At 35.7% G+C, this 25,836-nt stretch overlaps 2 protein-coding genes across 2 annotated transcripts; one reads left to right on the top strand and one right to left on the bottom strand.

Moving 5' to 3' along the window:
* Positions 1-620: 620 nt before the first annotated feature.
* LOC125860113 (tubulin gamma-1 chain) lies at positions 621-8,497 on the bottom strand. Its single transcript, XM_049540014.1, has 11 exons — positions 8,123-8,497; positions 6,447-6,647; positions 5,766-5,877; positions 5,259-5,659; positions 4,249-4,302; positions 4,071-4,175; positions 3,491-3,565; positions 3,365-3,409; positions 2,617-2,745; positions 1,012-1,116; positions 621-914 (listed from the first exon to the last, which is right to left on the bottom strand). Exons 1-11 carry the CDS (start codon positions 8,249-8,251, stop codon positions 846-848), a joined length of 1,425 nt encoding a protein of 474 aa, XP_049395971.1. The 5' UTR covers positions 8,252-8,497; the 3' UTR covers positions 621-845.
* A 2,854-nt stretch (positions 8,498-11,351) lies between these two features.
* On the top strand, positions 11,352-24,076 carry LOC125859544 (uncharacterized). The gene is made up of 20 exons (XM_049539312.1): positions 11,352-11,564; positions 11,711-11,797; positions 11,899-11,967; positions 12,632-12,764; positions 12,902-12,948; positions 13,037-13,123; positions 13,876-13,937; positions 14,143-14,185; positions 14,286-14,366; positions 15,543-15,659; positions 16,285-16,390; positions 16,523-16,586; positions 16,759-16,801; positions 21,232-21,477; positions 21,559-21,720; positions 22,160-22,294; positions 22,413-22,565; positions 22,681-22,767; positions 23,427-23,495; positions 23,592-24,076. Exons 1-20 carry the CDS (start codon positions 11,433-11,435, stop codon positions 23,697-23,699), a joined length of 2,031 nt encoding a protein of 676 aa, XP_049395269.1. The 5' UTR covers positions 11,352-11,432; the 3' UTR covers positions 23,700-24,076.
* Positions 24,077-25,836: the final 1,760 nt, after the last annotated feature.

The raw sequence follows: 25,836 nt of genomic DNA, 5'->3' as shown, positions 1-25,836 counted from the left end.
ACTTTTTAGGAAAGAATTGACCGTAATAAATATACATTAGTTATTTTCAGAATACAATGTTCAAATATAAAATTTGCAAATTTTCTGTTTTAATTTAAACATTTAAGGAAGAAGGGTTTTTTTGGTGGTGGGATAGGCGGTTTTATTTTTAATAGAGGGTTTTCGTAGGAGAGAATTTTTAATCTTAAAATAAGAGTTTTCAAAAAACAGTGGATACTAGATTATTCATCATGAAGAAAGTTTTTTTTGTGGTGGAAGAGGATTTTTGGTGGGAGAAGCTTTTTTCATCTTTGAAAGAAGATTTTCGAATAATAAGTGAGGATCTTATTCATATCAAAGAGGGGAAAAATGAATATTAGTAAGTCGTGTAAAGTGGCAACAAAGAAAGAAATCCCTATTCGATAAAGCAGAATTTTGGAAAAGAAAAAAAAATGCCAACAGCATATGATTTTATACGAGTGATAATAAATACACAATACTCGATAACATTGAATGTTGTGAAAATAACCCCATTCAATACATCAAAAGTTTAGAAATAGAGTTAAGTTTCACGTTAGGTAGTTGCAATGATGGCAAGTTTCTCTCTTTTCCTTAATCTTTCGATTGTTATGCTAAAAAAATATATATGAAACAGTACTTCATTGCTGGAGATTTCTCTAGAACAACTTCACATCTTACCATGAATTTGCTAATGTTAACAAAACCAAATGACTCTTAACAAATAAGTGGAGTCCCAAATTGAATTCTCATGAAGACTAGTCAGGGTTAAATTATAGAGATAATTACAAGGAACAAAGTCTTTATTTTTTTTCATGCAGAGTTGAAACAGGGAATAGTTGGCTTGCTCATAAAGATAATTTTGGATCAATCGTTCCACTAGCGTTTCCTTCGCCTGTTAGAGCATGGTCGGGATCCTGCACAAATAGATTAGCCCATTTGTGATGCAGCACATGAAATAACAGGCAACACAGACTAGCTAGTATAGTAGAGTACTAGCACAGTAGCACTTACCTCCATTCCCCATTTGATGTAATCTGGGGACTCGCAAGCCTTGTACTCATCAACAAGACTTTCAATCACATCTCTAGATTCGTCAAACTCGGATAGATCATTGTCCTGCCCATTATACGTAAAAATTAAAGAGGAAAAAGCTTAAAGCAAACATCACTATAAATGAACCAACAAAAGCTTTTACAGGAAAGTGCATGTAGATTAAAGCTAGGATTCTTCGACTCCCGCATGGACAGATCATTCCTTGTTGAACAAGAAAAGCAAGAAGCTCAGCTGGGGGCTAAAACGCCCAAACGGGACATAGGACAAACATCCATATGTGATATTGACATATTGATGCAATCTTTTCTCCAAATTGTTGAGCCTTTATAGGGATAGCTAAGGATTTTAACTCCTCACAGAAGCATGGTTTTTAAAGTCCAACTTTAGACCTCATGCCCACAAGTCAAAATATCATAAAGGACACTGTTCTATTCTCAATATTTTGAGTATTGTACTTCAGAAAACCTTATACTCACTCCCCTCTATCCCAATTTATGTGAACGTGTTTGACACACTTTTGAGTATTGTACTTCAATAACCTTATACTCACTCCCTCCATCCCAATTTATGTGAAGGTGTTTGGCTGGAGACAGAGTTAAAAGTACAGAATGAAAACTTTAGGAACTTGTTTAGAATAAGCCATAGAAGTTTTTGTGGCTATAAAACATTTCATTAATAGTAAAATGGGAAGTTTGAAGTTAAATTGTTACAAAATATAGAAATATGTCATTCTTTCGGACCAACTGAAAAGAAAAAAGTGTCACATAAATTGGGGAAAAGGGAGTATTACTTTTCGAATTTAGCTACTTGTTTCTCCATAACATATACAACTCTATATATTACTTGAGGAAAATTATCTAATGACAAAGTAAATCTAAGCCAATAAACAAAAACATGTCAATCCAGGTTTTTCAATGACTTGTCTGTTAGTAGATGTCATCAAATACATTCCAAGTGTTCTCTTTTGTTCTCTAAAGGCCGTACATGCTTACAATGACAAACAATATTATTTGATTATGTAATTGGTTAGATATAGAATATCAGCTGCACAAATTCATCAATTAATCTTACTTAAGATGTGGACGGCAGTTATAGACATAGATACTGTTGCATAGTGACAGAGCAATACAACAACATACCCAATGTAATCCCACAAGTGGGGTTTAGGGAGGGTGGTGTGTAGACAGACCTTACCCCTTACTTTGTGAAGGCAAAGAGGATGTTTCCAGAAGACCGTCGGCTCAAGTAAAACAATTCAAAGCAGGTTTGCAAAGGAGATACAGTACTGAGGAAGAAAGCATGTCATAGTTTCCTATAGAAGTTGACAGATTTAACTTGAAAAAATTTCAGATTCAGGTTCAGTTTTGCAGAAACCACAGAGCACAACAAATGTCTATTCTGTTTTACTTATCAGTTTCTTAGCCATGCAAGCAGAAAAGCTAGACACAAAACCAAATCCAGGGGCGGAATGAGGACTGACTTACCAATAACTACACTATACACTGTGCTGCCTCTTATTCTTAGTAGATTATATCAGAAAGACAGAGTTGAAACAGAACTTACGGCAAACGTTGGATGATTCCTATAATTGTCAAGGAAAGCTTGTCTCTTTCTCAATTTATCATACTGGGTCAAACATTTGCTGAATAAGTGGCGGATACCTGTATGGCTGGCCAGCATGAGACCACTAACCTGATACATTGGAAAACATACAGTAATATTACAGATCTTTAAGGAAACAAACAGCTTTACAAGGTCCAAACAACATTCAGGAAAGTGATTTACAACTGAACGTGAAGACCAGATAGTCAAACTAATCTGGCTTGCCTCAGCAGATTACCATGTCAGCAACAGAAATATATACTATATTTGCCCATTACAAGAAATGCGTTTTTCAAACATAAGTTACCAATATCAGTTATGTTTTCAACTTTAAGAAGTTATGCTATAGGTCTGTTATTAAAGCTCAAACTATAAACTATGTAGAACCTTCGGATTCAGCAACAGCACCTAATGGATCAAGCATCAGTTTAGAAATACAGAACAAACAATTACTTCATGTTGTCAAACTTACTTTACAAGTACAATTTTACTCCCTTGATTTGTTGGTAAGATGAACTTTTTTTTTTCTTTTCAGACAAAGGTAACAAGTTGGTAAGCTGAATTAACGGACAACAAGCTTTGACTTTTATATTACTATACATCCTTAATCTCTAAGAAAGTCACTTAAGCAGTTCATAAGCTGTACAACTCAGATTAACAGCCTTCAGCACAAAAGATTGAACAAGTAGACAATAGAAGTATATCTTACCCTATGAGCAGTTTGGACATAAGGGGACTTTCTAGACAAAGCAACCTGCAAAGGAAGGTAATGCAAAGTCAAGAAGTAGGATAAGAAAAGCTAAATCTCAAAATTTATTATGGCCAAAAGACCTGCCTGAATGCTTGCAGGGCCCCACTCAATAAAATTAACAAGCTTTCTCTCCCTTATTCTCTGCAGGCTTTCATGGACCTGATTCACGAAACATCAAATGAGTAAGAAGTAGTGAGGCTATGTGTACACATATGTTGCCTTGATATACGCTCTGAGCTTACAAAGTTGGGAAACGGCGCTAACAGATGAGCAATATAATATAATTCTAGATCCCCAAGAATCATGACTACAAAGGAATCTTGATGTATAAAATGGAAAAACAATGTCCCTTTGGGTGGTTGGGTGATAAAGCTATGTCTTAGTTGCAACTGAAATAATCTTGAAACTTCTCAAGGGAAATAATGCAAGTTAAGGATTACATGATAACAACATAAAACCAAGTTTATTGTTTAAGTTCCAAAAACATGACTCAGGTGGTGTGCCTTTTCCAAACAGCCAGAATTAGAATCTGCTTAGAATCATTCCAGTTTGAAAGAAATTTCAATCAAATTTCAAAGTTCAAACAATCAGACCTTTCTATAGCACGAGTGAAGAAAGAAAAGGAGTTACACCGTAAAAGTTGTTAAACAATAATCATGAATACCTGAGTGGGATCAACTTCTCCTTGGATGATGTTTAAAATGGAAATGTATTTAGCCTGACTGGCTTCCTTTGTTCGAGCATACGAGGAAACCATGATATTCTTGGTCTGCATAGTGAAAGTCCATGAGTATATCTGCAAAAGCTTTCAATAGGAAAATATAGAGAACAGGTTTACAGACCTGAAGGAGCCTTCTCATCACATCAAGTACAGTTGTTTTCCGAATCACATTAGCCTGCAAAAAGAAGATTATTAGCAATATGCTTCAGTTGTCACTACTGAATGCCCCACACACAAGCTGCATGATACAATTTTACTAGGAAACAGAAAAGCGAAAAGAATAGACGAATAGAGAATGAGCTAGTGGAATTAAGAAGAAATAACTACCTATTTGTGAGATGGCCAATTTATCATCTTCTCTTTTTCTTGATAGGTATAATAGTGGGAAAAAAGTGACTTCACAAAATCAGTTACACCAAGATAAATTGCTCTGCATTAATTAGAATTATATATTTTTAGATCTGTTTTTTTTCATGGGAAACACATGAATCAGGCAATGTTTTCTTTTCCCATCCCCCAATAAGTCAAAAGCTTACTGCTTAAGTATCCACCAAGCACACAATTTAGATGGATCAAAATACAAGATGCCAAAGACCATGACAAGATATTGAAATCAGAAAAAACAATAAAACAAAGTGATATTAATCCTAATATCAGGTCCCACTATAGCAAATAAAAATAACTATAAAACAATCTCATGGAGCAATATTGTCAGCTGAGAATTTGAGAAAGAGAAGAATTGCATATGTCAGCTAGTACTATATGGGATTGTTCAGAATTGGTTTAGGATACAGTGGACTATGAATAGTAAAGGATGCATTCATAGTTGTGCTTTCAAACAAAGAAAGAGAATACCAAAGCATAGGATACCGCCCTATGGGCTCTTATGTGGGTGGTGTGGAGAGAGAGGAATAGGATAGATTTTGAATGGGTCAATAATGATTTTGTACATGTGCGAAGCAACCTTATATCGCTAGTTTCTTTTTCATGCACTTAAGTTGTTTAAATAATTGTGAGACAATTGAGCTACAATGAGAGAGCAGAAGTAAAAGATAATAATCAGCAATCACCATTACAGTTACATTTAGAACATTACAAAAAAACACTGAAAGATAAGAACAGATATCTTACTTGACGTTCCACAGTGAGTGGTGTATATCCAGTCATAAGAAAATGGCATCTTGGTGTAGGTATCAAAGAAGCAAGGAGTCCAACCAAGTCATTGTTCATGTATCCTGGGTAGCGTAGTGTAGTTGTACTTGCTGACATTACAGTAGACACTAAGGAATTTGTTTGAGTAAAGGTGGGAGTCGTAATATGTAGGCGTTCTACAGCAATTCTATTGAGTGCAGTATTATCAAGTACAACTACACAATCCGCATTCAATGTCAGGCGCTTGAGTGTCAATAGGGAATTGTAAGGTTGTACAACCACATCACTTGTCTCATTTTGGTTTGGAAAGACACTGTAGGTTTGGACAAGTTTTTTGCTGTAGCGATCATTCAGAGTTTCCAACAGATATGAGCCCATACCTGCACTAAAGACAGTGATCAGCAACAGAATAAATATTCACACTGAATTCTCACTCAATCTACTGAAGTTATCACAATCTGAACCAACTAAATAAAAGGAGTCAACCTGAGCCAGTTCCACCAGCAATCGAATGGCATAGAACAAAACCCTCGAGACTATCACTTCCATCTGCTTCCCTGTCAATCATGTCCATTAGATCCTCCTCATATTGCTTACCCTGGTAGAAAAAATGGTTTTACCAAATTATTCAGAAACTACTAATTCAAGCTCTCGGGACAACAAAATGAAAGGTCCATGAAGCACTTCAAGATTGTTTTCTGAATAAAGACTCTACAAAGGTGCAAGTCGAGTGAACATCACAGAAAAAGCATACAGATAGTATTGGAAGTGGATTGATGAAGAAGTTGATGACATCTACTGGTTTTCTCAACTCAGTAAAAGTATCTCGAATCAAAACTGTAACGGCGGTCAAAGAGTGGATATATTCTTTCAGAAGTCAGGATAAGTCACAGTTAATATGAGCTTGGCTCCTTCGTCCAACTTGACATCCAGGCCACTAATATAACACTGAGAGTGAAAGTATTGCCTGTAACATTGGTGGAGCATCTTTGGGAATATAGAAATCTTAATAAATGGTAGTCCAGAAACTAGCTGAGGATATTTATGGCATTGGTTTGTTCCTACACATGATTGATCATTTTCTATTAATACCCCCATGTTTAGAAAAGTAATCAGCTTTACCAAAGTACCTAACTGATACAAAGATTTAAAAGAAAACAAATAGACCTGATGATATCCGCTGGCCCAATTATTTCCAGCACCTCCTCCATGGTCTGCAATGAATACATTCTCATGATTGTAGAGATTCCTATATTCACCATTTTGTATACCATTAATCACTCTGGGCTCTAGATCCATCAATAATGCTCGAGGTATGTAGTGTTGGTCATCCGCTTGATAGAAAAATACATCTTTTCTATCACCACCCTGCAGCATTAAATATTCATCACAATAAAGTAATGTAGGTTATTCATGTTGTATAAGAGAGTGGTCTTAAGATGAAAATACAAGCACTTAATCACACAAGCGAGTAAAAACAAATAAGAACTTGTTGCCTAAGTGGATGAGGACCTGTACATCAGCCATTCACAAGCGCGTGGCTCAATGATAGTGTTGTATGTACATGTGTAAACATCCATCGCCACTAGGTAGCATAAATCAGATCAGAAAATGAAAGAATCGAATCTATAATTTGCAGACAATCAAGCTTCAAGCTCCCTAAACTTATTTTCTTAGAAACAGCACATCTATCAACTGATGATAAGTTCAACACAACAAATTCCAAGCAAAACCACATAACTTTTCAAAAGTAAAACATGTAGTGTTGTGGTGTAACCAACAAGGACCATAATTTGGATTAAAAAGACTTGTCGTGATAACAGACAGATGTTTTACTTAAACAACGTGACGCTTCTTTGGTATGCAATTCGGAGGGATATTTAGCTTCCCATATAGATTTCAAAGTCACTAAATTTAATTGTCATAGAATAACTTGACTAAACTGTCTCACTAACTACTACATGATCTAACTAATAATCCTTATCTGAGTTGTCACTTGTATCTATCACCACTTGCATTTTATGCTGAACACAAAAGAGACAAACCTAAGTATCTCTGCATTTAAAATAGTACTTTAATGTTAGCCCTTTTTCTCTTAGATTCGCATTTCATTTTCCACCACAGCGAGAAAAAAAAAGAAATCAATTTCTTACGGAGTAAATGAACGATAGAAAATTATCTCAATTTAAACCAATAAATCAATTGTAAAACAAAGTTGTCATAAAAAGCTTTAATTTCAAAATAAACAAAAAAATAAAAAGAGACGCTGAACCTACAAAACCCCTACTTTAATGCTACCTATGTTTTTTCCTTCCAAATTGTGACGAAAAAAGGTACGATTCAGACGAGCATATACCTAAACAGGTAAAATCATAAGAATGACGGGAACTTGAACAGCAGAACACTATTAGGGGGCGTTTGGTTCCAGGAAAATGTTTTGAAATTATGTGTTCGGTTAGTTAGATTATAGAAAATATTTTGTTCAAGGGAATTACTTCTCACAAAACAGTGAAAATGACTTTGCTCACTAACCTGTGTGCAAAATCATTTTCTTTTGCAAACAAAACTCTTGTTTCATATTACTTCATTCAACCAACAGTTCTACACAATTGTCAACATTTAATTTTTAAAAACTTCGCCAAGAGCATTATCTTATTCATATATTTCTCCCCTTACAATTATGTTTGTACAGATTTGTATACCCAACCAAATACTGAAAAAAGACAATCTAACGTAAAGCACAACAGGCAAGTCAAAACCTAATATTTGGTATATACGCTGTATACTACTTCAACTGATGCATACACGCACACTGAACATAACAAAGCGAATAAGTTATATACCTGAGTAGCAAAATCTTCAAGGATACCTTCTTTACTGATACCGTGCTCGAGACATAGCTGTTTCCAGAACTCCATTCCAATCTGGTTCCCGCATTGTCCCACTTGCAATGTGATAATTTCTCTCGGCATTTTCCTTCTACTTTTTTACTCGTTGGTTCCTTCAAGCTTAGCTGTATCAGGAGTTATGGATCTGCGAGAGGGAGAGAAAGAGCAATCGGAATTAGCTTCTACTTTGGCTTTTTGGCCGCTTTTTGTGGGGCGTAGCCAGTACGGGGGTTTCGAAAAAGAAAAGAGGGAAAAAAAGTGAGGCTTACGAAATTATGTCATTCTCTTGAGTGTGTTGCAATGGTGGGGCTAATCTGCCGGCTTAATTATGAAACTTTAGTCATTTAGGACTCTTATTAAAGAATCATTTGGTGCGGTACACAAGGTATAATAATTTAAAGATAAAATATAAAATTATTTTATTCTATATTTGGTTTGAGGTATTAGATAGTTATAAGATTATTTATCCATCATTTATACATAATGAATGATAGGGACAAGTCATCTCACATATATGTTAGGATAACTTATCTTATGAATTATGATAGTTAATCTCAAAATAGCATATTCCCGTTTGTTTCAAATTTGCCCTCCTTGTTACCCTGCATGGGCGGAGCCAAGTGGATTGAAGAGGTTTCATCCAGATCCTTTTATATTTTATGTTTGACATGTGTTGTATTTTTATGTATTGTGTTTTAAAATTTTAATCGTGACTTATATTAGGAAACATATTTAAGAGATCTAACATTAGTATTTTTCATTGGGTATAACTTTTACTCTAATCCATCGTGCAAATATAATTATTTGATTGTATTATCTTATTGAACACAACTTAATAGCCAAATTTGAAATAAAAAAATTGAATCAAATCAAAGTATTTTAGTTTGGATTGAGTTGGACTTTTTTTAAAATAGCGAAAAACAAATGGAACATGTAGACAATAATTGTGTAAATCATTGTATTTCATGAGATTCATCACCAACATCACATCATGTTTTTTTGTCTCTTCGAGATTTCAGGTCATTTTTAATTCATTACAAAATATCTTCTTCTTAATTGAATTTGATGATCACGCGTCTTGCATCGACTCACTCTTCTTATCCATGAAATTACTCATCCAACCACAACATTTCATGTATTCTAGTAAGAAGTCTATGATTGTCATCAACCAATGGTCATTAATATCGCATTTTTCTATTTTTATCCATTTATCGAATAACTAACTGTCTTTCACAAATTCTATTTGCACCATCAAATAGGGGTGTCAAAAGAATATTTCAAATCGATCGAATCTAACCAAATCGAACCGATTTATGTTATTTTTTCAATAATACCATAGACTTTTGTTTAAGTGTATAATTGTTCCAAACAATTGGGAAGATCTTTTTAATTTATGAAAAAAAATAAAAAAATTCTCGAACCGAACCAAATAACCTTACATGTATGTAAATATATTTTATATATTAATAGTAGGTTAAACTTAATATATAAATATATTTTATAACATTTTAAAATATAAATATAACCTAGGTCCTATATCTCTGGTGACAAGACGACTTTTAGTCTTTGCTCTTTAATTAGCATTTACTTAATTAGATTTAAGATTAAAAGATATCGTAATAGATATTCTATCAAACAATACAACAAAACCTATGCAGACACTCCTATTAAATGTTTAAGATCAAACAATACAACAACGAAGTTTTACATTCTTGTCATCTTGGTGAAGAATTAAAGTGTCACATATTTGCCAATGAAATATTTTAATAGCAATATATTTTGAAATGATATTTTAAAAGTAAAAAACCCGAAAAATAACCGAACCGTACCAATACTAAAGAGAAACTGATATGATTAGGTGATTTTAAAAAATCTGATTTTGATTATATGTTATAAAATACCCAAAAAATTGAGATGGTTTAATTTTTAAAAAATAACCAACCGAACCGTACCATTGACACCCTGCCTCAAATAAATTGCAAAGATGTATACTACGGTCCTCAATTTGCGGAGAAAATACAGGAAAGAGGAATCAAAAGGTTATAGAGAATTGTATTGAGGAAAGGCTCAAAATAGTCCTTCATCTTTGGGTTAAGGCTCAAAGTCATCCTTGAGTTTTCACATGGAGCACTAATAGTCCCTCATGTTTGCAATATTTGGTGCACTTTTGGTCCTCCTCAAAAAAATTGCCTATTTTTTAACATTAATTTTGTCCACAATTTTATGTAAGGAATGTCCAATTGTTTTTTTTTATATTTAGTAGAAATAATAACTATATGTGAGAGAAGGTGATAAGAAGAACATATTGTTCTGTTTAGTAGAAATATTACTGCAGCTAAACTAAGAACATCTTAACATATGACGTTGGAAGAAAAGAAAAAAAATTGTACTATTGCACGTGAAATTATCGTGATGAACCTCTCGACTTTACCAACAATACAATTTCTACTTAACAAAACAAGATGTTTTTCTTCTCACATTCTCTCATATGGAGTTATTAATTCAACTAAATATATAAAATGATGATTGAACATATCATACATAAGTTATGAATAAAATTAATGTTAAAAAATAGGCAAAATTTTGGAGGAGGACCAAAAGTGCACCAATATTGCAAACATGAGAGACTATTAGTGCTCCATGTGAAAATTCAAGGATAACTTTGAGCCTTAACCCAAAAATGAGGAACTATTTTGAGTCTTCCTCGAATTGTATTCATAATCTTAATTAACTAAATCACTTATTTATATTTATTTTATGATTACAATTACTTTTCATACTTTAGAAAAAAATGTTGCTAGAACTTCCATCATAAGGTTTTACCATATTACATTGTTCATCCTACAATTCCACCTTATTTCTACTTATTCTCACTATCATTTGGTTGCCACATTAAAAAAAATATTGTTACATAACTGATGCCATATTTAATTGATAGTTTGATACTATTAAATATACTCATATTAAGTTATGTAATATATATGCATCATTTTGTTTTAAAAGATAAAATATAAAAATATTAGTTACGTCATACTAACAAAGCAACAATTTAACTATTTAAAGGATGAAATAAAGTAGTACTAATTCATTTTTAACCATTTTATCACAAATAAACAACCCATTTATTATTAATTTCATAAATAACCTTTTTTTTTTTTTCTTAAAACCGGGCAGACTATATAAATAAAACGCTCAATAATTTCGACAAAGGTTGCGAAGAGCTAGCCGCCGGAGTAGAGAGCAGCAGCGGGAGAGAAGTGAGAAAATGGGAAAAAAAACAAAGAAACCAGGGAAAGGTAAAGAGAAAACCGAGAAGAAAACAGCTAAAGCAGAAGAAAAAAGAGCCCGTAGAGAATCAAAGAAACTCTCCCCTGAAGACGACATCGATGCTATACTGGTATGGTATCCAACTGTGTTGAGCATAGGCGGAGTCATAATTTTTAGTTTATGAGTTTTGAATCGCAATTTATTCGAACATATTAAATGAATTAAATATATAGTTTAACTTGCACTGTGTATTTGAAAATTGTATTACATTACCAGCTGAGCATACAAAAAGAGGAAGCTAAGAAGAAGGAAATTCACATTGAAGAGAATGTCCCTGCACCTTCTCCTCGATCCAATTGTTCGGTAAAAGAAAAGATTGAAACTTTGATATTATTTATGCTGAATTTAGTGTAGTAGTGATATTTTATGTAACTCTACTTCGTAATGGTGAATGGTGTTTGCAGTTGAACATTAATCCATTGAAGGAGACGGAATTAGTTCTCTATGGTGGTGAATTTTACAATGGCAGCAAGGTAAGGTGTTGGTAATTTTGTGTCCAGTTCTTCTATATTTTTTTTATAAAATAAAACACAAGAATACAGATGTGGAAATTAGTAATATGAGAGTTATTCTATGATATGTAGTTATATAATTTCATAAGTTTTCATTGGGAGTTTCCTTTGGAATACATATTCCAGTTTTTCTCTTCATGGGTTTTTGTCTACTTCATGCCGTAAGCTCAAGGAACTTTTTACTCTCTGTCTAGCTTTGCAGTGATCAATAATCTTGATTATGAACCACTTATTCATAAAAATGTGGTGCTCTAAAAGTCTAAATGATACTCTGTATGTGTCCCTTTTTTTGCCCGTTTGCATCTCAAGGGTCGGTTTAGCTGATTTTTGCAGCTGTAATGGAGTATAGAATTCATTAAGGAAAAAAAAAGTTAAGTCCTTTACAAAATTAAATGAGAAGTACTGTGTACTGCAGGTTGTTCATATTAAAGTGATAAAAGAAACAATCCTTTCGAATATTATTTTGTTTGACTCTCGTGAAGCCAAAAGGGACAACTAGGTCAGGGAGAAGGGAGTAATTTATTAATGGTTAGCTTTAAGTTCCTCTTTTTCCACGACTGTTTTGATGGACTAGTGCTGTGTTATACTTTTGAACTGATGAGTTTATGGAATTGGCTAAATGCAGACATTTGTATATGGCGATCTCTACCGGTATGACGTGGAAAAGCAAGAGTGGAAGTTGATTTCAAGCCCCAACAGTCCACCTCCTCGCAGTGCACACCAAGCAGTTGCTTGGAAAAATTATCTTTATATTTTTGGTAAACAATCCAAAGTCTGTATTATGAGTATGCTTTTTAGCATACACAACTTTGTGCATCTTAATATATGCATTTGAGTTCATATCATATTCCTCTTCCTCGGTGGTTATTGTGATAAGTTGTTGTTATGTAATTAGGTGGTGAATTTACATCCCCTAATCAGGAGCGATTCCACCATTACAAGGTATTATTTATCCCTGGAATGTCACACTTCTGTCTTTGATCCCAATATTTATAATGTATTGTATATCCTTTTGTAATTTGTATTGCAGGACTTTTGGGTGTTGGACTTGAAAACAAACCAATGGGAGCAGCTAAATTATAAAGGGTGTCCTAGTCCACGTTCAGGTCATCGCATGGTATGTTCATCTTTCGTTGAAGTAACTGAATTCTTGATAAACAGTTGTTTTTGGGTCCCATACGGTGTTTGCCATCCACTTTGGGGCCCGGCTTCTCCAGATTTTTTCCGGGAAGTCCCACTTTGGGGGGTATAACACTCCCAATGAAAGGCGACTCCATTCCCAAGTCCCAAACCTGGGACCTCTAGTTTAGGATGAAGGAGTACTAACATTGGACCACAACCTTCGGTGGTGATAAACATCTCTTTCTTGCTTACAATGTCATATTTTTCATATAGTGTGAAAAGAAAATATGAGGATGTCACAGTTTGTTTATTCTGTTTGAACTTATGAAATATTCTACTCAAGGGAGTTGATGCACAAATGAACAGTTTACCCAATTTACTTTTTGCACTTCAACCTGTCACGATGAAGGTGTTACACAAGCAAACAGCATAAAACAATTGTAAAACGGGGGGCACAACATCGGAAACAATGAATTGGGATGGACTTGACTTTGATACCAGGATAAAAATGGACCTTGGCTTGGCCCTAACTCAACCCCAAATGCTAGCTCATGAGGAGAGGATTGCCCAATATCATATAGAGAGACTAAATATCCCTTGTCCCACCGATATGGGACTCCAACACATGTATTAGTGACTCATGATTTTGTTTGAAGATCCATTGGATGCAATACTTGATTTTGGTTTCTTTTTGAACCTTTTTTGGCCTTGCAAAGGTGCTGATGATTCATTCTTGGCTTATTGCAGATTTTGTACAAGCACAAGATTATAGTTTTTGGAGGCTTCTATGACACTCTTAGGGAAGTCAGGTGGTTATTTTTGCCTTTGTTAAAGAGTTGCAAGTTACTGAAATTAATATGAGAAACTATCAATGATCGATAAACAAATATTCTCTTTTGATTATAATAGATATTCTAATAAATGCACCTCAATGAGGCTCTAACCTAGTTGTCTGGACATAAAATGATCTTTTGGTCTAATTTCTAAAATTTGCAAAACCTCTACTTATTGCAGGTATTACAATGATCTGCATGTATTTGATCTTGATCAGTATAAGGTGAGTACATGATATAATGGACCTGACGTTTCTGCATTTTTTTCTGGTTTATTTGTTTAACAAGTTCTAATTGCTGTTCACTTTGATATTCGCGCTGCAGTGGCAAGAAATAAAACCTACACCTGGATGCATGTGGCCAAGCACTCGAAGTGGTTTCCAGTTTTTTGTCTATCAAGATGAGGTGAATGACCAGCTGGAGTAATTCTTGCTCCACTACAAATTGCCCTACCTATCATCTTTGTTTGACTAATTGAGGTGTCTGGGATGAATGAATAACATGCTGCCACTATGATTAATAGCTAGTGGGGTTTAGTACTGTTCAAATTCTGCTGCAACCTGTTGAGCTCCTACCTCCAGGCTTCCACCTCCCCCCCATCCCCTACTATAAGACTTAGATATAGGCTCTGAACAAGTACTGCTTACTGATATTCAAGGTTGTAGGTACTATAGAACACACCATTAGGTTCGTTGGCTATCTGTAACTCAAATTTAAGTCCTCAAATTTCTTGTTGTTTGTACTATTTTCTTCTGTGTTAGTGGTTAACCGGTACTTCTATACAGCCCAAACTGTAGAAAATAAAAAAAAAGGAAGCCTAAGGATATTTTTGGTCTACTTGTCATAACTCATCGGAATTGAATCAGATAAGATCCTCAAGAGTGAGTAATTAATATGTTGAAATATTATTCTTTGACCTTTCTATATGTTATTTGAAGAAGAAGTAAGGAAAAAAGGAAGGTTGGCAGACTTACTTGTTTTTGCATGTGGCACAAAAAGCTACAAAATAAATAAAAAGAAGGTACTCTATTATTTCCAACATTTGGTTTATTTGATCAAAATATCTGTGTACATCTCAAGTCATTTAAGAGATTTTTTATCTCTTCTATTCCTTTTTGGTTCCTTCTATTAGACAAGGAGAGCGCTTCAGGTGGGAAATGAAATCACAATTTCTATTCTTTTAGTTTGCCATCCTCCCTGTTCAGCAGATTAGTTCCTTTCTTTCTTTCTTTTCTTTCTTTCTTTCTTTCTTTCCCTATATCACTGAGGTGGAGCTGTTTACACCCCTGGCCCAGAATAGGTAATTAAATAAATCTGGTAAATCTCATGTATCTTTGAACTTCTTCTTAGGAATTACCATTGACTTCTCTATTTTTCTTTAATTCATTAATTGGTTACATGTTCATTCAGTTTTAAGATTATGTTCTTTTAGTTGCATGACTTATCTTTTGCATTACATGATCTGTTTTCCTTAGCTTTGTATAGAAAGCTTTTCAGTACTAAAGTTAGTCTCTCATATTATATACTTCTTTGGTGGTTATCACATAAATGGTTCCTAAGTTCATCTTTTACAAATTACAGATATATCTATATGGTGGTTATTCCAAAGAAGTTTCATCTGATAAAAGTGGCTCAGAGAAGGGAATTGTTCACTCAGACATGTGGTCCCTTGATCCTAAGACGTGGGAATGGAACAAGGTTTATATCTTACTGTTTTCTCCTCCTCTCCCTTGTATTCACCATCTCTGATGGTGGAAAAAAAGAAGTCGTGTACTTCCACCTCTCTCCCCCTTCAAATTTGTTACTGTAGCTCTCTATGTAGTAGATGGGATTGAACCATTTGACTGCATAATTATATTTGACAATAATAAACGTAAGTATGCTAAAGATGCCCTCACCTCTCTAGACTAGTATATGCAAAACTAAATATTAAGAACACACTTCAGTTCCAATCATTGGCAGAAAATGGAATTAAAGCACATAAGATTATTACAGTATCGAGCGTAGATTGACATGTATTGCATCAAAATCTACTTCCCCTAGCCAAATGACAACAATGGTTGTAGCGCACACGAAGAACACTATGAAATGGCCGTTGCATTCATGTCTCCATCAAAATATTGATGGGAGTGGGATAATGCCTTGCTTCTTTTACTAACTAGAGCATCAGCTGAAAGATTCTCTGAAAATCTGAGTTTAGTTTATGTTTGTTACTGTTGCTTTATTTATTTTACTGATGAGTTGAAAGAGTTCTATTATTGTAAGTAATTTTTCCATCTTCAGAACTTGGCTTTTTATTAAATTTCTCTTGCTGCATGTTAAGGTTAAAAAAAGTGGCATGCCTCCCGGTGCTCGTGCTGGCTTCTCTATGTGCATTCATAAAAAGCGGGCTATACTATTTGGAGGTGTCGTGGATATGGAAATGGAAGGTTGATTATCTTTGTATAAGCACATTTTGCAGCCTTGACTGCTTCTTTTTTACATTCATTTGCTCTTTTAAAATAATGCAATATAGATGTCAAAGAAATGCAAACAAACTTCTGACTCTATGTTCTATCCAGGTGATGTTATGATGAGCTTGTTTCTGAATGAACTTTATGGCTTCCAATTAGACACTCATCGCTGGTAAATGCCTATTCCACTACTTTGTATTTTTTTTTTGAAAAAATGCTTTACTTGCATAGGTTGCACATGTGACATGCCTATATTTCACATTCTTTCTGCATCATCTTTCCACCTTGGACAGTAAAGTGCAATGCTATTTTCTTCTGGAGGCTAATATTTATTCTGCAAACAGGTATCCATTGGAGCTGCGGAAGGAGAAATCTACAAAACCTAAGGTCCTAGCATTATTAGCTTTCTGCTGCCTGCTTAATCTACAGTTCAGGCCTCAGGGTCACCATACTCCTCATGCGCTGCCTATTAAAGCATTGTTATACATGTGCTGAGCAACCTTTTCGTCCATTACAATATAAAATTAATGTTCACCTCCCACAAATTTCATTTCCTTTTGTTCTTTGGGTCCAATGGTTTCGTGATCACCATAGAAATTAGGGAGGACAGTCGGAAGTGCTAATAGAAATTGCAATTCAAACAACTTTTGGACAGAGCCTAGATTAGAAACTTCTGCAATCTTAAATGAAGATTTCTGAGCCAAAAAGAAGCCCAAAGTCCAAAGGTATATGCATGGCAGATGATGAATAATCAGCCTGTTCTTGTATGGGACATAAGTTTGCCTTGGCCTGTTGTATGTGAACATTTTTTTAGCAACCAGATACTTAATCACAATTTTATTGATGGATAATTGAGGGGCATGCGTTGGCATCTTAGTGCTTGCGCTGAAATCATGGAAGTGTCCAGCAGTGCTGCACCTAGCTTTAGGGTTTAAGTGAAGTTTGAATGAGTCTCTAAAAAGCACTAGATCATATCATATTGCATGAGTAATTTTTGAAAAATCATATTGCATAATTCCTCATCTTATTTTATGTCCAACCTAGATTTGAACCTAGTAAAGAAAGCAAGCTATATGATACTTGGGTAAGTTGGGCTTTGGGACAGGCCAACTTGCTCTAGTTCTACGAGGTCCATCTTTGCTGCTGTTGCTCAATCTGCAAATCTCTTGAGTAATATCTTCCCATGTCGAATGTGCTCTACCTGCTCAGAGATGGCCTTTGTGAGAACTGGGGTGTAGCTTATCTGGGCTAGCTTGCAAGCCACTTGTGCCTGATTCTTCACTTTCAAGTTTGACTGAGCTAACTAGCAATTGGCTCGAGCCTGAACTTTTAGATGCCTGACATGTTAGGCTTGCTAGCCAAACCAAACCTGCCAAAAATTTCCCTAATTCAAACTTAAGTACTACTAAATCCCTAAGCATAGCCACCTCTCTACTATCACCTTTTTATTCTCTCTCGTTAGCCAAAGGTGTAAACTCATGCCTTTTTTCTTGAGGTGCGTCTCTGGTTGCCTCTGCCATTCAAAGTGTTCATCCTTTTTCATCTCTGTCACTGTCATTGAAATCTCTTCCTTTTACAACTCATATGCAGCAGCTAAGCTTGATGTCACGACCTGATTTCTCGAATCACGATGACACATACTATACCCTACCAGTAGGTAAGCCAACCTGAAACCCAGAACATCAAGCAATGAGTGTAAGGGTAGAAACTAGCGGAAACAATAAACTAAACAAGGACAACAAGGCGGAAGCAAACCAAAATAAATATATACAGAAATCCCTCCCAGAACCTGGAAGTCACTAGTACAGAGCTATCTAATAAAGAGTACAAGTCCCAAAAGTGGACCACAACAAAGCGTGTCTCAAAAGCAACAAGACTAGCTAAACCAAAAGAAGGAGGCAGAACAAACCCAAAACGCCAAGTGCTCGCCCTCGTCTCCGAGTCACAATTGCAAAAGAAGGCTGGAACTACTCACCGCTGATAACTGGTACTGGAACCTGCATCACGAAATAGATGCAGAGCGTAGCATGAGTACCAACACAACAGGTACTCAGTAGGCATCATAGGCCGACTGAGCAAAAAGGGTAAAAACAATATGAAAGGATAGAATCTAGACACAGAGATGTCAAAGCGGATACGAAAAGAAAGCACACGAGCATACCAGAAATAAACTAAGTACAACTAAACTAAACCTAACTGGACCCCCATAAGCCCAGAAGGTATACTCGTGCGCAAGTTCAAATAAAACTTGAACGGACCCCCATAAGCCCGACATGTACACAGAAAAGCTAAGTCTATTGAGAAAGAAGAAAATCGGGCTCCCTGCCCAAAGTAACTAAGATAATACATTAGACTCCACCCAGCCAGCAGTGCACTCCCAGCCCAGCTAGAAAGAGAGACCCGTGAGTGAGGTAGATATCTCGAGTCGTCCTACCATGCAGTCAGCTCCCAGCCCAGCTAGAAAGAGCGACCCGGGGACAACCAGCCAGCGGCACACTCCCAGCCCAGCTAGAAAGAGAGGCCCGGGGGAGATCGCCGATATCACCGAGTCTACCCAGCCAGCAATACGCTCCCAGCCCAGCTAGAAAGAACGACCCTGGGGGTGATGGTATCTCCAATAGGATCCAATCCAATAACAACCATCGTGGATCACCGTCCACCCTAAGAATCACATGAAAGGCTCCAAGCCTATACTATCTCAATCCCGCGCCTCTAGTGATGCACTGGACCTTCGAGAATGTGTCAGAACCGCAGAATGAGAATGAGAGGGAGAAGATACATAAGTACAACAAGCAGCGATAGCGCCTAATCTAAGGTTTAAACTATCAGACTCAAGTCTGCTACTCCAGTCTACAAGGAGCTAAGTCATCCAAACGACGTCGGCAGAAAGTTAAGGCTATCCAGGCCACACGGGTCATAAGTCTAAGGCAATGCTAGCCTAACCTAGACTAAGGACATCATGCTTACGGTTAAGGATGAACAAGGCATGCAACACATAGCATACAAGCATACAATAGCATTTAACACATAAGCATGCAACTCTACTAAACCGGTTAACATGATACTACATTCGAATATGGCCAATCGATCCTAACATGAGGTATCTAATCAAAGTAAGGTAGGAAACTGGTACCCACCCCCAATTCACTCTAATCGACATGCTTTTATACAATTAAGCTCAATCTAAAAGAAAGGAAGCCGTAGGTTACCTTAAGGCTGACCACGCGCGCTCCAAATCACTTTACCGGAGCTTTCCCTTTTCGAATAGCCTCGAAACGCTGCCCCGCTATCAAAAATAGAGTCACAACGTTATTACGGTCGTTTAGACACCAAAATCACAACAAACGGAGACTGGTCAATTTTGGAGTCAAAACGGGAATCGTGGGACCCGCACCGAACTGTCCAAGTTTGACTCCGTCAAGACACCCTAAACAGCACCCCAAACTTGTGTTCCAAAATGGAACACAATTCGGGGGTCAAAACGTAGCAAAAACCAACAAGCAAGAAAATCACACTTTAATCAACTAAAAGAAAACCTACAGTAGTCTAAACTCGAAATCTACAAGTATCTAATGGTGCCCAGCACTCCTTGAACACTCTAAGATGAAGCCACGACAATTTTCAACACGTGGGACTTCGAATCACCCAAAACCGAGCTAAAATGAGTGAGATATGACCAAAACAAGGATGCCAAAAACAAAAGCTCGAAAAGGGTACAACAGTCAGGTTTATCGCAAAATTTACCTCGAATTACGCGCACCCGACAACTTTCGAACACTCTACAGCGAAGCCACCAAAAATACAAAGCTCCTGCACTTCGAATTGCCTAATTCGGATGAAAGATGAGAGAGTTATGAGGGTTTAAGGTTTGGAAAATGTTGCTGTTATTTCTGCATTTAGAGCGGATTTTCTGCAATAACTTTCCAAAAACTAAAAACTCCGACGGGTGCTCCGATCTTGTTCGGAATCCCGTGCACGCAAACGAGATATGCAACCATACCAAATTCGATATTCCAGACTCAATGACACAGTCAAAATTTTCATACGAGGTCATCTTGACAAAAAGTGGGTCCCACACCCAAATGCCAATTTAAGTAAAAAACCACAAAAGAGCTCCGAAAAATATCGAAAACCTCGAGACACAAAAGAAAGGTCAATCTAGATCAAACTTGACATTCTGGAGCTAACCGCGCTGACAGATTTCTCGTCCGAGCGCGTTTACTCAGAATGTTGACCAAAGTCAAACTTAGGCTTAAACTTAAAGTTAAAACGCCTAATCGCATCGGCTCACACTGAAAACCTCGAGTCATGTTGACCATGCTACTAGCCTAAAATGACCTAAAATGACCCTTTCAGAGCTGATGGAATCATCAGAATTGGATTCCGATGTCATCTTCTTGAACTTTTAATCGAAAATGATTGTTCAAGGTTCATAAGCTCCAAAAACACTAAAACTCGCACAATAACCAAACGAACGACCAGGTGACTGAACTGTCAGTCCCAGCAAGTCATAAATGACTTGGGGTCGTTACAGGAACGCTCTAAACGATACACAGAAGGCAAAACACAAAAATGACTAGGAGGGTCATTACACTTGAGCTCCTGAATTTGAGGTTCAATAGAGCAAGCAGGCCTCGAGCTGCCATCTAGCAATGCAAATATGAAAATTCTCCCCTTTAGAGGCATTCTCATCTTTGCCTTTCTGAACAAACTGTGTTTCTCTTTTCTCTTTGTGTATTCTAAAGCATATATGTTATTCTATCTCTAGAAATGGAATTTGATTGATAAAAAGAGTGTTTTGTTGGATCTGCTTGCAGCAAAAACAAGTTTTAGATGAGCAAGCTGACAGCATGGATCTTGATAGTAAGACAAGTCCAATGGAAGTTGATGCAGGCGATGAAGAGGAGGACCTCGATTCCGAAGAAGATACCAGCACAAAAAGCAATATCAAAAAAATGTCTTTGAACATGAAAAGGAATGTGACTATTGACGATGGCAATGAAGCTTCTAGATCTGAGGCTAGCTCTAAATCTTCAGCCGTGCAACATTCAGCTTCAGCAGATGTCAGTTCTACTGAATAACATGATATCTCAATCGTGTATTTTCATTTGCTTGTCGCCCTATGATGTTTGTTCATCTTTCAGGTAGTAAAGCCCTGTGGGCGTATCAATTCTTGCATGGCTGTGGCAAAAGATACCTTATATATCTATGGTGGGATGATGGAAATTAGAGATCAAGAACTTACTCTTGATGACTTATATGTTCTTAATCTCAGTAAACTTGATGAATGGAAATGCATTATCCCGGTTAGTTAGTATTTTTCTGTTGTTGTTTACTGTCTTTCTGTTTAGCTTATCTAATTCATGAGTCTATCTTGCCTCCATCTCCCTGCTCCTAGTTTTCACTGCCAAAACCAATGAACTATTTGGTTGATGCCAAAAGCCCTTGTGCAGCTAATTCTATTGCCGACCATTTGATGTGATCTTTTCCAAATTGTTTTAATTGAAAGCTATGTTTGTCGGACTCTCCAAAAATGTTGCTGCACCCGTGTCGGATTCTCCGAAAATACACTGCTTTTGGAGAACCTGACACACACCCATCGACATTTTTGAAGAGTCCGAGCAACATAGATTGGAAGTAAAATCATCACTTGAACTTGTAAAAGATAGTGAAAATGCTATCATATTGCAGACTTGTGTTTACTTTTTCCATGTACCATGGACTTATCTTTAGATTTTCCATCAGGCATCTGAGTCTGAGTGGGTTGAAGCATCAGATAATGAAGATGATGAGGATGAAGATGAAGATGACAGTGAAAATGAAGAATGTGAGAGTGGTGATGATAGTGACGAGGAGACTGATGAAGAAGATGATGCTGAGGTATCTTTCTTAATTAAATGCATTAAGCAGGCAGGCTAGATTTTCATCAAATATCCTATGTCATTTTGCCAAATAATTGGTTGGAAATATAATGTGTTGTAATATCATCTATTTAAAGGCTAGGAATGGTGCATCAACATCACTTGAAACTGGAGATGCTGTTGCCATAATCAGAGGTGAAGGGAAAACACTGAGAAGGAAGGAGAAACGAGCCAGAATTGAGCAAATCAGAGCCAGTCTTGGTCTCTCTGATGCTCAAAGAACACCAGTGGTACTCTATTCATCTAAATCTGATTCTGGTTGAGCTAGTTATTGATTTGTACACTACATTTATCTTGGATATTTTTCTCCACTCCCAAATTTATTGCCCCTTTTTATTTGTGAAGCCGGGGGAGTCTCTGAAGGATTTCTACAAAAGAACAAATATGTACTGGCAAATGGCAGCATATGAACACACACAGCATACGGGAAAGGTCAGTTTTACTTATCTTAATTATTTGGGGAATATGCTGAACACATTTGATCCTTTTTCCTCGTAATAGAACTACTCTCGAAGGTGTTTGAATGGAAAAGGAGTAGTTGTCCAAATTAATTTACAGGAAAAAATACTTTATATGAGATGGCTACTTTCATTTTAAATTGCATAGAGCTTCATTTGAAATATATTAAAGCGGGAGCAAATTCAAATTCAACATAGTCAAGTTACCTATGTATCATCTCTGAAATGGAGAAGGAAGGATCAGATAGGTGGCATTGTTTTACTTTTATATATGATCGAGTGGAATGACACAGGTAGATAACCCTTTATGAGTTGGGTTGCTGGAGATTGTGATAGTGAAATGGTGATTACGTGGAAAGAGATAGACAGATGTTGATAACTGAATAAGAATTTAGAGAGCATAGGAGATCAACTGGAGGAGATTATACATGAAAGGGACCAAATATGCTGCCAAGAATGAAAAGGCAATATGGTGGCTCACCTTGAGAATATGTTGAATTGACAGGCTTTACAGATTACTTATGTTCTCTTCATGTTTATGTTCATATCCATGTAATTTCTTATGCAATCACCTTTGTGTAAATTGATTTATATATCTATGTGAGCTCTAGTGTTGTTGTCTTGTCACTGTAGGAGCTGCGTAAGGATGGTTTTGATCTTGCTGAATGTCGGTTCAAGGAGCTCAAACCTATCCTTGATGAGGTACGCTTGAAAATTAAACATATATTCTGTTATATGCTGATATATACCAAAATTGATCAATGTTTGACATGACCTCCTATGGGGGACAAACTGCAGTTGGCCATTCTAGAGGCAGAGCAGAAGGCGGAAGAGGCAGAGGGACCTGAAAAGAGTAGTGCAAAGACGAGAGGAAACAAGAAAACCAAAAATGTAGCATCCAAGTAATCAGGACCTTAAGCTTGCCTCATCTCCTAATCCAGGTAAACGCATTGAAATGGCGATGTCCGAAACAGGGTTGCAGAAAATGCTTTCTTGTTCTGTTTGCCAAAAGATGTGAGAGCCAATATGTATTAAGTCAAGTAGCGGATTTTCCAGCGAGAATTTAAACTATAGACCAACTTCGGCTTGATTGTTATATATATTTTCGCCTTTGGCAGTTTTGATATGGCTAGAAAGTTGCTTGCATACGAATATGATAAGATGTTTTGTAGTGTTAGTAAGGATAGATATTCAACAAAGCTTTTTGGAGTGCCCTATTTCACAAAAACATGAATACAATGTACGAGTTCGTTTGTTGCATGAGTGAATGAAAAAACAATAGTGAGAAAAAATTGACGAAGAACGTATATGTTCTTCTGAATTACGGAGAAAATCGGGTATATAAGTAGTGATTTTAAATCTAGAGGTTAATGGTTAATTTTCGTTGGTCGTAGACCTCTATATGCACCTGTCTTTGTTTTAATTTTGATAAAAAGATCGAGGTAGGTTAGAGATAGCGCAGAGAAAATGTCATATCTATTGAAATCAATGCGGACTTGGCTAAAAACAACACAAAACAAAATTAAAATATATTAGTAGTATCCATATAAGGTGAAACCAATTAATTATAATTAAGACTTTGTTGTAACTTTTGCAATAAATTTGGTGTTTGTTTAGAGATTTGTGGTTATAAACTTAAAAATCTTGAATTCACTTTTAATAATACCTTTCAATAATTTGTTTAGTGATGGAATGACATGGACCTGAATACAGTGGAATTGCTATAAATTCATATATAACTTTAACTAATTTTAGATTGAAAAATAGGTAGTTGATTGAGTGAATCGTAAAAGTAATTATCCTTGACTTTTTGACATTAGTGGATAATACTCTTTTGTACCGTCAAATTTTTGAAGATAAAAGAGAGTGAATTTGGATACATTATTAAAATGATTAGCTAGCTCCCTAATCCCTATATTCTTGTTTGAATTTTGAGTACATTTTCCACATTAACATTATCTAAAATTTATTCGTGTATAGTCAATAAATATATGGTATTTATTTTGTAAATCATTTTCAACGCTTAATTGTGGTATTAATTGTTTTCAATTATTTCTATATTTTTACTTCCTTAAACTATTTAATCACTATAATTTGAATTGACTCTATGTAAACATTATAAATACTTGCATAGAAGCACAAGTTGAATTTATTCAATTTTTTTTCTTTCATCGAGTGATCGTCACTTATATTAAATTTAAATATGCATTGGAGAGATCATTTCTGAAGGCGATATCCCTAGTAAAAAGGAATCTATTTTCAAGAACTTGAACTTAATTTTTTAAATTAAAAATAGAAAAAATTTAACCATCCCAACATAAACCGTATTGATAGGTCGAATGTATACTCACCTAATATCCACTCTGCAAATCCCAGAAGTCTCTCAAAAGATGGACCCATCTTCATCTTTGTATTTATTTATTCATGTACTGAATTATTTCACTATTTAATCACATTTCAACTAATTAATTAAAAATCGCGCATGCCAAAATCACATATTTGTATTTTACTAAATTTCCCCGCTTTAGTGAAGAAACATTACAACCTTTATACAAATTAACCAACAATTTTGGACCCATCAAACGTATATTAATATTCTTTTATTGAATTATATTATATAATATAGTTGTAAATCATTTTAAACTTAATATTCCTGTCCTAGAAGTAATGTGTTTACTAATAATAATGTCCAAACTTTAGCAAGCTAAGCTTTATATGTTAATTAATTAAACTGCATATGTCCCCATAAAGATTTATAATCCAGGAATAAGCACGCCTTGCCAATATTTTATACTTTTATTTTATGCTATTTATCAATTAATTAGTTTATTTTTGCCTAAAAAGTGGAAAAAGGCTCCTCATAATTACTACTGAATTAGAATCTCCCAAATTACGAGAGAATATAGAAAAAAAGATTTTGGACATAGTGAGGACTCAGGAATGACAGAAGACTTCAATTATTATGAACCGTGGGGTTTGTACTCTTTATATACGGGTGCAGAGTCATTGAAATAGTTATAAGATTCGATAAAACTCAATAATT

This window comes from Solanum stenotomum, chromosome 3, assembly GCF_019186545.1.
Source record: "Solanum stenotomum isolate F172 chromosome 3, ASM1918654v1, whole genome shotgun sequence".
In the NCBI taxonomy this organism is placed as follows: Eukaryota; Viridiplantae; Streptophyta; class Magnoliopsida; order Solanales; family Solanaceae; genus Solanum; species Solanum stenotomum.
Note: the sequence above shows the minus strand (reverse complement) of the source record. Positions and strands in the feature narration are given on the sequence as shown.